At 35.8% G+C, this 13,114-nt stretch overlaps 1 protein-coding gene across 1 annotated transcript in view; it reads left to right on the top strand.

The window, feature by feature from the left end:
- Positions 1 to 1,670, top strand: part of MEI4 (meiotic double-stranded break formation protein 4) — a 118,422-nt gene extending 116,752 nt beyond the window's left edge. The window contains exon 4 of the mRNA XM_012809516.2: positions 1,413 to 1,670. Within this exon, the coding sequence (XP_012664970.1) occupies positions 1,413 to 1,670 (258 nt within the window). The remainder of the gene's footprint in view (positions 1 to 1,412) is intronic.
- Positions 1,671 to 13,114: the final 11,444 nt, after the last annotated feature.

Here is a 13,114-nt window from a genome sequence, read left to right as displayed (position 1 = left end):
TACTGGACTGCGTTACTGGGCCCAACAAGAGCAGGCTCACCTCTGTCTACTGGACTGCGTTACTGGGCCCAACAAGAGCAGGCTCACCTCTGCCTGCTGGACTGTGTTACTGGGCCTAACAAGAGCAGGCTCACCTCTGCCTACTGGACTGCGTTACTGGGCCCAACAAGAGCAGGCTCACCTCTGCCTACTGGACTGCGTTACTGGGCCCAACAAGAGCAGGCCACCTCTGCCTACTGGACTGCGTTACTGGGCCCAACAAGAGCAGGCCACCTCTGTCTACTGGACTGCATGACTGGGCCCAAGAAGAAGCAGGCTCACCTCTGTCTACTGGACAGTGTTTATTAGGCCACCTTCCTGAAGAATGTCTTCCTCTGCACTCAGATGTTTTTTTCTTTTATGACATGTTACACTAGATAAATTCGATAAGTGTTTCTTACCCATAACTTTCTCCTTTTTTTCCCCCTCATGGTAATATGGTAATACTTTTTTAATGAACTTGAGCAAAATGCATAAGGAAAAAAAAAAGAAAAAAACCTGGTAAGGATCTGGAGAATTGAGTTCTCATTATCCTACTTTTTGGAGGATCTGTTTCCTTTCCTATACAATAGTGATGAATATTCCACTTTCCTCATAGGACTTTCACACGTTTCTTAATTACTAAGCTGTTCTCAGGCAGATTCTCTGTTCTTCTATGTTATACTTCCCTTTGTCTACTTTTTAGGCCATTTTTTGACCTGTTTCACATTCAGCCACATATGCCAAATAACAGGTTCCACCGGGCACATCTCCTCATGACCATGGATCTAATTAAGTACTCCTCTCCCCCACCCCTGACTTGTCAGAAATATTTAGTGTAAAATCACATCTGGTCACTTACAGATCATGACTCTACCTGCTTTGGGACAGTTTTATATCCAAATATGTTTCTAAAATCCTGCCCCCAAATATTCTTACATTGTCATTAGCAAAAGCATTGTTTGTTGGCAACCTTAGGCAAAATATTGAATTCAGCAGTCAGCCTTAGTATATGTAATACACTTTGCCAAGTGTTGTCAGATTCATCTGAGCAAAACATTATAGCAAGAGTGCAGAGAAATCATTTGGAGTTTTTAAAATCATCCATCAAGATTGTAAAGTTTTTGAAAAAAGGAAATATTATTTGTTCTATACCAGTGGTTCTCAACCTTCCTAAAGCCACGGCCCTTTAATACAGTTCCTGTGGATTGCGACCCACAGGTTGAGAATCACTGTTCTATACCTATCCACAAATCAAAAGGACAGGAAGGCAAAAGGTATTAAGTAAATCAAATACTTTCATTTTTTAAGAAAATTTAATCACTTTATTTGACATTTTTCTGAGCTAATATCCATCCGGTGTTTTTTTAAAGGAATTTGTTGCTTATTTGCAGGAGCCAGCCAGCTATGATGTGACACGCTATGAAAATACTTTCTACCTGTTCTGGGTCCTGGAGCAGCTTCTTCAAAAGGAAACCACAGAAGGCGACATTGTAAGTCTAAGAAATGATGACCAAGAAGTCAAGACGTTTCTTCAGAAGCACGATGAAACTGTCTGCCAACTTTCAGATGAGTTTCCTCTGTTTACTTTTTATTTATGGCGACTAGGCATTCTCTTGAACTCGGAAGGGGTAGAAACACTTCAAAGCTAATACAGCTCCTTCACAATTGACCAAATACTGGAAGTATTCTAAAATTGAATATATGAAGATCTTGTGTGTAAAAGATTTTTGAGAGTATTTTAAATAAGCATTTTAATTGATGTCTAAACATAATCATTAATACAATTTAATCTTAAATTGTATATTAAATGTTATATTTCTATACTAAAAATCAGGCAGTTTTGGTTAAGAATGCCCTCCTGTTCCCATGTATGTCACTCAGTATAATCTAGCTCTATTATTCTTGAAAATGAACCATTAATTGTCTCAGAAAAGATATTTAAATTGTGAAAGATTTCCATTTGATATGCGAAGTGAATCTTAAAGTTTTGCTGCGTTGTCATCACAAAGTATTGAAAATAAGTGGTTATAAATAAAAATTTTAAAACTTTTTTCTTACATAATTGCACTTATATCGTTGTCATCTTATAGGGGACTTGTATAAAAGGACAAAAGTTTTTAACACTTGCAAACCTAATGGCCTTTAACTTCATACAAGGAATACATTTATCAAGTCCTTCTAAAAATACTTGTTAGTTGTTTTAATATGTTCTGTGTTTTTTTCCCAGCAAATTGTTATTTTGATTCTGTTCATTAAATATAATAGTCCTGTGATTGTTAAAATGTTGTTAAGGCATATATAATTAAATCATTAGGGGCACTTTTATAAATTCTAGTATCTATCAAGAAATATACTTTAAAGTATTGCTTGACTTTTCCAGTTATGCAATTTCATTTATTTGATTTTGATTATTAAAATAATAACCTACAAGCTTAATAAGCATACTTTACATACCTTCCTATTTAGCATACACAAAATGCAAATTTTATTTAGTAATTATCTGTGATATTGTTTCAAAAGTTAATTACCATTCCTACTGCCATTAGAATTAAAAAAACTTGATAATTCTATCTGCCATGTCTCTAAAATTGTATTATTGGCCATCATTAATTTTGGAGTTATTATATCTGGAAAAGATAAAGCCTTTCTGAGAAATGTGAAACTCAACATATATCAGTCAGCTGTAGCTGTGTAACAAATAATCATAAAATTGCAATAGCATACAGAAATAAATACTTATTTCTCAGATATCTGCCAGTCACCTGAGAATCACTTAATCTGGACTGGTCTGGGCTGTGCTGGAAATCTCTGCTCAGGTTGCAAATCATACTAGACTAAGCTCTTTGTTACAGGTCAGGCATTAGTCTCTTCCACATGTGCTTACTCTGGGACCCACATTGAGCAGGAAACAGCTACTCAGGGGAAGCTCTTCCTAGGGTGATGGCAGTTGAACAAATGAAAGACTAGGCTGAGAAATATCACACTGTCACTTCTGTCCACGTGCATTGGCCAGAGTACATCAAATGCTCGAGCCTAAAGAAAGGGGACAGGAAGTACACTTCCACACTTCAGCTTGAGTGGGAGAACTTGCCAGGTTTACATGGCAGAGGGCATAGATGCAGGGGAAAAACTGGGGCCAGTAATTTATTCTTGAACACAGGATATTCCAGATCTGGAGTAGGGGACATTTTTCTAATGTCTGACTTCTGTAAACACCTCTAAAGGTTTGTATATGACGACATTACACAAAATCCACTTCCCATGACACTTTGTCTTCTCAATTCTGTAATTATTTAAACATAATTGGCAAATATGCAAACATGACCAATAGCTCTTTTCCCACTGCAACCCACCAACATAACTGTTGCCTAAAAAGCTTTTGTAACCTCAAAAAGTTTTTAATGCCAGTAGTTTTCAAGGCCTTAGGTCTGAAAATTAACCTAGGAAATTTATTTATTATAGAAAACGACATAAGATGTTGGGATTGTTGTTAGTGCACAAATGGAGAAACATTTTATTTCCACTTGATATTATTTTATGTAAACAACCTCCATCAAGTGTATGTGACTTAACATTTTATTATCTTATATTTTAGTTTACATCAGAGTTAAATGTGCCTTAAATTTAGTATTGAGGTCTAAATTTGCTTGTGAAAAGAAACTAAAGTGAGATGCTTGCGTCTGTGTGTTTCAATAAAGTGATGGAAATTAATGAATGGTTTAAACCAGAATTATAATATTTAAGAATATTACAGCCATTTAGATTTGGTTAATATCCTACTTTAGAATTGAGGTTTTCCGAATAAAAATAACAGAGGCAGTAGAAATTGAGCAGCATTGAAACTGAATATAGAATAAGATGAGAAAGAGGACCACAGAATGATTCTAAAAATGGAATAAATGATAATAATTGCTATCACTAATATCACTTTTAATATGATAAACATATCACAATATATATTTCTATGTAATACATTTATATAATATAAATATTACATGTAAATAAATATTATGCATGTATATAATCAGAGTATCCCAGCAGTGATCTAGCATTTTATATAGTATATTAACTCATTTGACTCTCCTAAAAACCCTGTGAGAAAGATATGGTTATTACTTCCTGTATCTCTGTTTTAGAGATGAGGAACTCAGGCAAAGGAATGTTAAACAACTTTTCCAAGTTCACAAAATTAGGAAATGGCAGAGTTAAGCCTCATCCTTAGAATTCTGTCTTCCTACCCTCACCCTGCTTGCTGCTCGGCTGTCGAGTGCGGACTGTCCGACACTTTCATATTCTCTGCAGTTGTCCTTAACCACAGTCATGTGACACAACGGTGGCAATCACTAGTTATTATTAGTTTATTTTGGATCTTTTAAACCCCTGCACCAGCTGTTCTATCTACCAGCAAATCAGAGGATCAGCGCCTTTGACCTTTTCTAGGTTGTACCATCTTTCTGGGAAGACTCTAGCCAAGTTAGAGTTGGCAAGCAGTAATCTTCCAGAAGAGCCAAGGCTCCCTCTAAAGGTTGGTAGGTAGAGTATAAGACTAGTACTCAGCAAAAAGAGGGAGAAAAGACAAATCTGATTGCTTTGTCCTTGGATCCATAAAAATACAATTATTTCACAAACTGTTGTACTTTTTAATGATACTTATTGCCATCATATAGCTAAGGCAGTATATTTCTGAAGGAGCAGGTGGAAAGTCACTTATGTTCCCAAATTTTCATGTACATTTGCAGATTTTCTGAAGGCCACTATATGGGAAAAATATTGACACTTCTGCTCTATGATAACATAATTTCACATATTCATCAAATATGAAACATCAACTTTATGTGTGTACCAGTTATTTGCAAAATTAAAAAGTATGTGTTAAGCTTACATTTTGTCAGTTTATAAAATAGAAGTTTCTCTTAACAGCCAATATAACCCAACTACATCAATATTTGCTGTAGGAAATAATTACTGTGATAATGTTTACCAAAGATTGAAAAAAAAGTGTGGGACTCTTTGAATGTTATTAAAAGTTAATTCATTCTTTTTCAATTATTTATAGAATTAGATGATGAAAAATTTATCTGGCCAATGAATGGACTGGTCTTTTAAGAACTTTCTAATTATTACAGAGCATGATTGACACACAGGAAATGACCTTAGTCTCTTTTACTTTTTCATTTAATATGAAAGTTGTCTATTTAATATGGAAGGAGTTTAAAGGATTTATTACTAATAGGAACCAAAGCTTGGGAAAAGAAATTAATATTCAAACATTTAAGACATTGAAATTGTTCACTTTGACATTTTATAAGCACATACTCTCAATTTCCAATGTTTTCTCCTAATATTCTATATTTTGTTATTTTTCTAGATGCTAAGATGGTTGGTGAGCTTGGGTTGTATTTCAGTCGGTAACTGTATTTCAGTGTGCTGTAGCCATTCTCCTGGGGCAGCAGGATTTACAGGTGATAACACTAATCTTTTTTTTTTTTTTTATTGAATGGTAACTGTGTACATTGATGTACTTTGGGGGTACAGTGTGGTGTTTTCACACACAATCCATGACATTTCCATCAAACTGGTTAACATAGCCTTCATGTAACTTTCTTAGTTATTATGTCAAAACATTCATATTCTACTCATAGAAAGATTCACTTGTACCCTTGCAAGATGAACCACAGAAGTGAACCCTCGAATCCCTCTCCCTCCCCCCCTTCCCCCCCCCCCATATCCTTAGGTTGTTATTAGGTTATAGCTTTCATATAAAAAGGTTTAGATTAATTTCATAATAGGTGTGTAACACTAACTAATCTTAACTGTCTCTGAGGTAGACAAAGCACTAGTTCCCAAATGGGGTCCCCAGGCCAGCTTTCTCAGCAACACTTGGGAACTTGTAGGAAATACAAATATTAAAGTTTCACTGTAGCCCTACTGCAGAATCAGAAATGCTGGGATTGTAGTCTCGCAATATGTGTTTTATTGAGTCTTTTAGGTAAGTCTGATGTTCATCAGTGTTTAAAACCCACTGCTATAATGATTATTTTTACTGAATAGAAGGGTTAAAACATATAAAATTATTCAGCAAGTAGAATTCAGTCATCCAAAATTGCTTAACTAAACTTTTTAACTTCCCCTATGTGTGCTTTAAAATTCTAAGGGAAGGCTTTTGGGGAACTAAATTATTCATAAGTCACTTAAAAATCTTAAAATAAGTAGGAAATTTATAAACACATCAGTCAACATTAATAGCACTTTAAAGCTAGTAGCTTTATACTTAGCTTGTGGTTCCTTTACTATAATACGTAACTATTCCCCATTGGCAGTCCTTTAAAAAATATTATAATCTGGCCTTAAGAGATCAAAGTTACTACAGATTTTGGCATCAGTTCTGGTATAGAATGAGCAACATATCTAGCGATGCAGATATAGTGTTATTTTACTATTAAGTTGCAATATTAGGAACCCTGAATAGTATCAGAATATTCTTATTCTAGGAGTCCTGTTTCTAGACATATAGTAAACGTAACTTAGTTATAAACCTATTTTATTTCTCAATCCTACAAATGAAATTCTAGCTGCCTTAAATCCTTTGAAATGATGAGATATAAATAAATAATGGTGCCTAATTCAGTTTGACTCTTGTGCTTAATTTAATTCTACCATTTTGGGTCTCTACCATGTTCCTGTGAGCTCCCGAGTTCTCCCTGATATACAGTGATGATGAGGGGACAGAGCCATCGCAGCTGCTAGCTTTAATGATCTAACTACTGAGGCATTTTCATGAACAATTCATCATTTTAGGACCACAAGAAACACTGGACATTCAACCATCAGGGAAAAGGATATATTTATTCTTATTTCTCTCTCAAACACACATTCAAGTTCAGCATTCACTTTGTAAAAAGAGATCCAGACCACTTGAAACTAATTCTAAATTTGGGGGGGAACATCTTCCATACATTTTACCTGTGCTTCTGAAGGGGTGCTCCCACAAGCAGGTGGCAGCAGCACTGATGCCTTTTTGTTGTATCCTACTTGAGAACACGGGCAGCCTCAGGACTTCCCTGCAATGATCTTCCCCTCCAGGAGAGCCGCAGAGCCACATCACTCTCCTGAGAGGAGTGGCGACACACCTTTAAACTGTGAGGCTTGTCCCTCTGCATCATGGCCCCAAGACTAACAGGGAAAGTTATCTTGCAACTTGGTAAGGTCTAGAAGAGAACATAGGAGACTAGGATGAGAGAAGCCATCCCAATTATAAAATAGAGCCAAAAATAACTTCATAGAAACGTGAGGATATCGCAACTCCAAATTAATATCTGATATTATTCTCAAGTGAAAACTTCAAAAGACTGGTATGGTCTTGGCTCATGTGGTGGTTTCCTTTTAAATGTAATCTCTTTCACATGTACCATAATCCATGTGTCTCTGCACCATTACTTTATTAAGGCAGGTGGTAACACCCAGCACTTACAGAGCCTTTGGTATGTGCTAGGCACTCCACTAGGTTCTTTATTTTGGTTGATTCTTCCAGTAACTCTATGGTAAGAATATCATTGTCCCCAGTTAGATGAGAAAGCAAGCACGGAGCATTTAAGTAATTTATCAAGGTTACAAAGCTATAAAAATATTATAGCCATGTTCCAACAGGCAGCCTGGAGCTGAGACATGCCAGCACTCAGCTAAAAGCCACTGCAATGACCCCACTCTCTGAAAGAACAAACTGAGCATAGATAATAAAGTTTCCCTGACAACAAAACTCAGTGGGCACTCTTTCTGAAAGTGTTCTTTGCAGACGTATGCAGTGTGTGCTTGTGATCATTATAATGGTGGGAAATGGAGCCTCTATTAAGTAAAACTGAATGATTGAAATATTGCTCCATATTTGAAAGAACAAGGTAAGTCCAGTAAGATGCCAGAGCTGTCCAGTTGGTGGCATTCATTAAAATGAAATAGACGTAAGTTCTACCTTAGTACCTGGTTGTTTTGTAAGTAGTATGAGTAACACTTTCTGAGTAAGTTAAATCTTTAAAAATTCAAGGATCAAGATCAGATGTCCATACATGGATTAGAGTTAATTCCTAAGTCTTAGACATGGGAATAAATAATATGTTTGCAGCATAGTTATAACAACTTCAGAATTGTACTTTTTATTATAAATATAAAAAGAATCCCAGTTTCATGATTCAAATCAGTCAGTATGATCCTGTTGACAGTGTTTGATATTTCTAAATCAACAAATTTTAAGTAGAAATAAAATGTCTTTGTAACACTTTAAAACAGGCAATATATATATATATGCACATATATATGTGTGTGTGCATATCTAAATAATTGCTTGATTAAAAATATTCCTGTGATTCTTCCCCAGAAAGCTTTATCCCAGCAGTTCTTGTTTACTCGTCTTCCTTAGATCTGGGGGCAGAGATACTAGGACCTTTAGTTGCTCTGTACCTTGTCCATCAGTACTACTTTTCAACTTGAAAATGGCCCTTTATGTTTTGACTATATTAAAACAACAATGAAGATCAAGAAGGGAACATTTTGTAAAAGGTACAAATAGAAGAGGAGGCATGAGGGGCCACGACAGGGGTGGAAGAACAGAGAACAGAATAGCCATCATTGGCTGAGTAATCTTGTGACTTAGGACAAAACACTTAATATTCTCATTTTCTCAGTATAATAGAGAATTTCTGCTTTTAGTTTTAATGTGTACAGATACGAGACTATCTGTATTTCTGCTAGGAGAATGTGTTTCTTTTGAATGTATGCAGAAATGATCAAAAATTATTAAATGTGGCTACACATTATTACTGTTATTATCCAACACTGGGAGTTTTGTCTCTTCCCTGCCTTCGTGGAGATCTTTCAGTGATATGTTTTTTATATACTTAATAGGGTCTAGGACAAGGATATAGTACCGGAAGGTACTGGAACTGAAAAGTGAGAGTATTAGTCTATCATATAAGTAAAGCCTCCACTTCTTCTTTTTTTTTTTTTTCACTTCTTCATTTTTAAAAGAATAATCTCATCCTGGGATTGTTTATGTGAATTAAATTAGGTAATTCTACATCTATGTGAAAAGCCCTTTCTGAATTCTCAAGCAAATACACTAAGTAGGGGGGAGTTAACATTGATGACTTAGTGTCTGTTAGTGTGCCAACCGCCTTGCTTGGATTGGCCCATTTGAACCTCATGATAACCCCATACAAGAGGCAAAATTATTATCTGTTAGTTCCATCTTACATGTGAGGAAACACATGCTGAGAGGTTAAGTGACTCATTCAGCATCACAGCTATAGCAACAGAGTCAGTATTGAACTCTATTCATTTATATCTCCTCCTATTCCAAGTATTCTCCATTGATTCCAAGCGGACTTACAGCTAAACCATTTTGAAATACAATCCTGCCTGAGCCTCTTCTCATTCAACTTATGTGATGCAGATACACTGATTATGTTACAAAGATGTTATACCAACATTGATGTCAATACATTTTACCCATATTTCTATATGCTTAAAGCTGTGCAAAGTACTTTATTATGCATTTAGCCTATTAATCTGCCACAGATGAAACAATCCTTCACAGGTCCTGAGTCAGGGGGATCTGAAACCAGTAATGGATTCCGGAACCTCCTGTCCTGTCACTCAGGGAACTATGGAAAAGGACTCTGGTGCCCACACCTAGGCAGGGTTCACACAGCAGGCTTCCTGCACTGACTCCCAGTTGCCATTCTGGTTTTCCATTGACTCTGGAACCTGGATCTTGCCCTGGTGAAGGATAGTGGACAGTAGTCCCATTCTTTTGGAAATACCATCTAGTTCACTTTTTAAATTTTTTTAAGCCATTGTACAGTTTTTTCTAAGACTAAAATATCAAGATGCTGTTCTTTCCTTGTTGGGATGTGTTCATGTTAAACAGCCTAAGCCATTTAGAAACTTTCCTGGAATATAAGTCCTGTGCAGAGTCACTGACATCAGTTGGAGCTCCCTTATCATTGCAGCAACAGACTGAAGAGTGTTCGGCAGTTCTTCCTGCTAGACCCCCAGAGCTACTCATGTTCTGCCTTTTATCAAACAGGATTCTCCAGCTTCCCAGTTGAATCTATGAGCTTCCAGACGTTTTCTAAGCAATGGTGTTGTCTTTCTGCTATGTTAACCAGAAACTGTTTCCCTTAGAACTATTGATACTTACCTAATATGGCCGTTGAAATGTCATCTTACTATCCTTGCTTCTCGCTGTTGAGTGCCCTCTAGAACATACTGCAGATATTTTCTTCCTCCAGCCCTTACACCTACCATTGTTGACAATTCTAGATACAAACTGATGACGGTGTCAGGAAAAGTACATCTCCTAGGACCCACAACTTTGCTAGACACTTTGTACTAGAGACCACTGCTGCTTGAATCGTAAATTACCATGCCTTCATCTCCTAATCTGATCTGCCTAGACTGAATTTGAGTTCTGCATCACCCTTGGACCTCATGACTTAACATATTTACAATTTCCTTAGCAGTCCACTGGTCTGCTGTAGGAAGACATCAGATATACCACCTCCTATCCTTGGATCTTGTGATCCAAGAATAAAGAACTCACAACAGAAATGTACCCTTTGCCCACTGAGCTATCCTCTGTACTATCTTGTGTGTTTTTAAATATCCAATTTTTTAACTGAGAAAAATCTTGGTACAGTTTAATCAGTTGTCTGTATTTTAAACATGACAAAACAGATTTGAGAAAGATTCAGCAGTGAGCCCTACTCACACGGTTGGTTGTACTAGAAATACAGTTTTTTCTTTTTAATTAATGTAGGTAAATTTCAGATTTCCCAATAAACTTTGAATGCTTTGGAAGACTTTTTAAACTGAGATTCCAATGTTTAGCACTGGTAAGTTCTACGTTCCTAACACATAGTAAGTGATCAATAATTGCTGACTACAATACCCTATTAATTTATAATCTTATTGTAAGTTTCCTCATTTTCTCTCACATGTGGTAGTTAGGAACATTGGAGCGTGTTCTGTAGTGTTTATCAGTTTTCAAATTTGTGACTAATCTACACACAGAGGGTGAATGAATATGAGTCAGAAGCACCCACTGCGGCTTCCAGTTAAAGCACCTCTCCCTTCCTTCAGAGTCAATAGCTGAATGCAAATGTGCACATTTAGAAATGTAGGCAGATGTACTTTTCATGTGGAGTTATCTTGTTTCTAGCTGCTATTGCATAGGTGAAGAATGACCCAAAATTTAAAAAGTAGTTTGCCTTAGGAAAAAAAAAATGTTACCAACTGTAGATAGTTTATAAACCAAATATCAGCAGTAGGTACATTAACTTCATCTTGGAGTAAGCTGACTTTGCATCCTGAGGGAAAAAAAATAAAACTCATCTCCATGTATAAAATAATTCTTGTGGTAAAATATATTCCATTTTCCAGTTATCCTCCTTACAAATGAACTTCTGTATACCAGCTTATTTATGATGTATGGATTGTCAGTAGAAACTTCAGACGTTTTCCACGCTCAAAAACCATCACTTCTGGCTTGGTACCTGTGGCACAGTGGGTATAGCACTGGCCACCTACATCTAGGCTGAAGGGTTCAAACCCGGCCTGAGTCAGCTAAACAACAATGATGACAATGCAACAAAAAAAATAACCGGGACTTGTGGTGGGTGCCTGTAGTCCCAGCCACATGAGAGGCTGAGGCAAGAAGAGTGTTAGCAAAATGGACAAGAGCATGTGCACTTGAACAAGAGTGAGGAAGAAGGGCTTAGTTGACTTTGGCTTTATTTCTACAGTCTCTCTACACTACGGCTGCTTCCAAATTTTAATCACTAAACGAATAGATAAAGATAATCCTTTTTCTGCTCATGGAAACTTTTGCTGAAAGTACACAGTGTAATTTGTAGACACTCTTAATGTATATTCAAAGAGATATCTGCAAATCAGTCTTATCTATATTTTCTCTTCAAAATTAGACAAAGGAAGCATAGCAGTAAATGGATCGATTATGACAGAATGATGTCAGAATGTATTAATAGTCATCAAATCGAGCTGCTATTCAGGGGAAATATGGAAAATCTGTTAGAATGTCAAGAAACATACACAGTAGAGGCAGTGTGCACAAGCAGAGTGAAATCTTCAACAGGCAGTTACATAATGAGAATTACATTTGCTCCCTGCAACTAGAAGAGGAAACATGACTTGACTTTTTTCAACTACGTTTTTGGAAATAAAATTACTGGCATCCTAGCAATTGTGAAAGTGATAAAATAGGTAGAGATAATTCACAAATATTTAGTACATAATATCACAAGAAATATTAAAATCTAAAAAATTAAAATAAATGGTAATAAGGCAAGAAGTGACAGGTTTCTGAAAACAGGTTTTCTTCTCTGAACGTTACTTTTTATAATGAATACTTCTTGATACAATTGACTTTTATCCATCCCCTTGTAGCATCATATGCCTGCCAAATATTGTGTTATAATTGGAGTATAAGAAAATGATGCATTTAATGATAAAATGAGCATCTCAAGGTATAAGCAGACCATTTTTTAAGTAATTTTTCTGCATTAATTATTTACTATTGATGCATTTCAAGCCAAAAATAGATCAAGTAGCTTGCAAAATACCATTGAGGAATAAAACTTTTTTCTATTCTTTTTTCTTATTTTTTTTTTTAGTTCTAAATCATGATAACTAAAGCCTGACTAATATTCATGGGAAATATAAATGTATCTTGTAACCCAGTAATTGTTTAAGTATATACTAAGAAGAACCCCCTGCATATGTTCAAGAGAGGACATTTATTAAAGAATGTTCCTTTACTGTTTGTAACAGCAAAGTGTGAAACATTCATATATTAGAAAGTGGTGAATAAATTATGTTATATTCATCAGATGGAATATTATCCAGCAGTTAATTATAAGTGACATAATAACAATATGTATCAAAAAGTGAAAAAACATGAAAAGATCACATACAACATGCAACCCAATTTTATAGGGTTAAAAATAACAAAAATAAAAACTAGGTTGTTATAGATTTATATAAATGTCATAAACTTTATAAAAGGGAAATATAGGAAATAATG

The sequence above is a fragment of the Otolemur garnettii genome, unplaced genomic scaffold (assembly GCF_000181295.1).
Source record: "Otolemur garnettii isolate 467f Iridium unplaced genomic scaffold, OtoGar3 scaffold00107, whole genome shotgun sequence".
Lineage (NCBI taxonomy): Eukaryota > Metazoa > Chordata > Mammalia > Primates > Galagidae > Otolemur > Otolemur garnettii.
The sequence above is the reverse complement of the archived record's forward strand: the minus strand, read 5'-3'. Positions and strand labels throughout refer to the sequence as shown.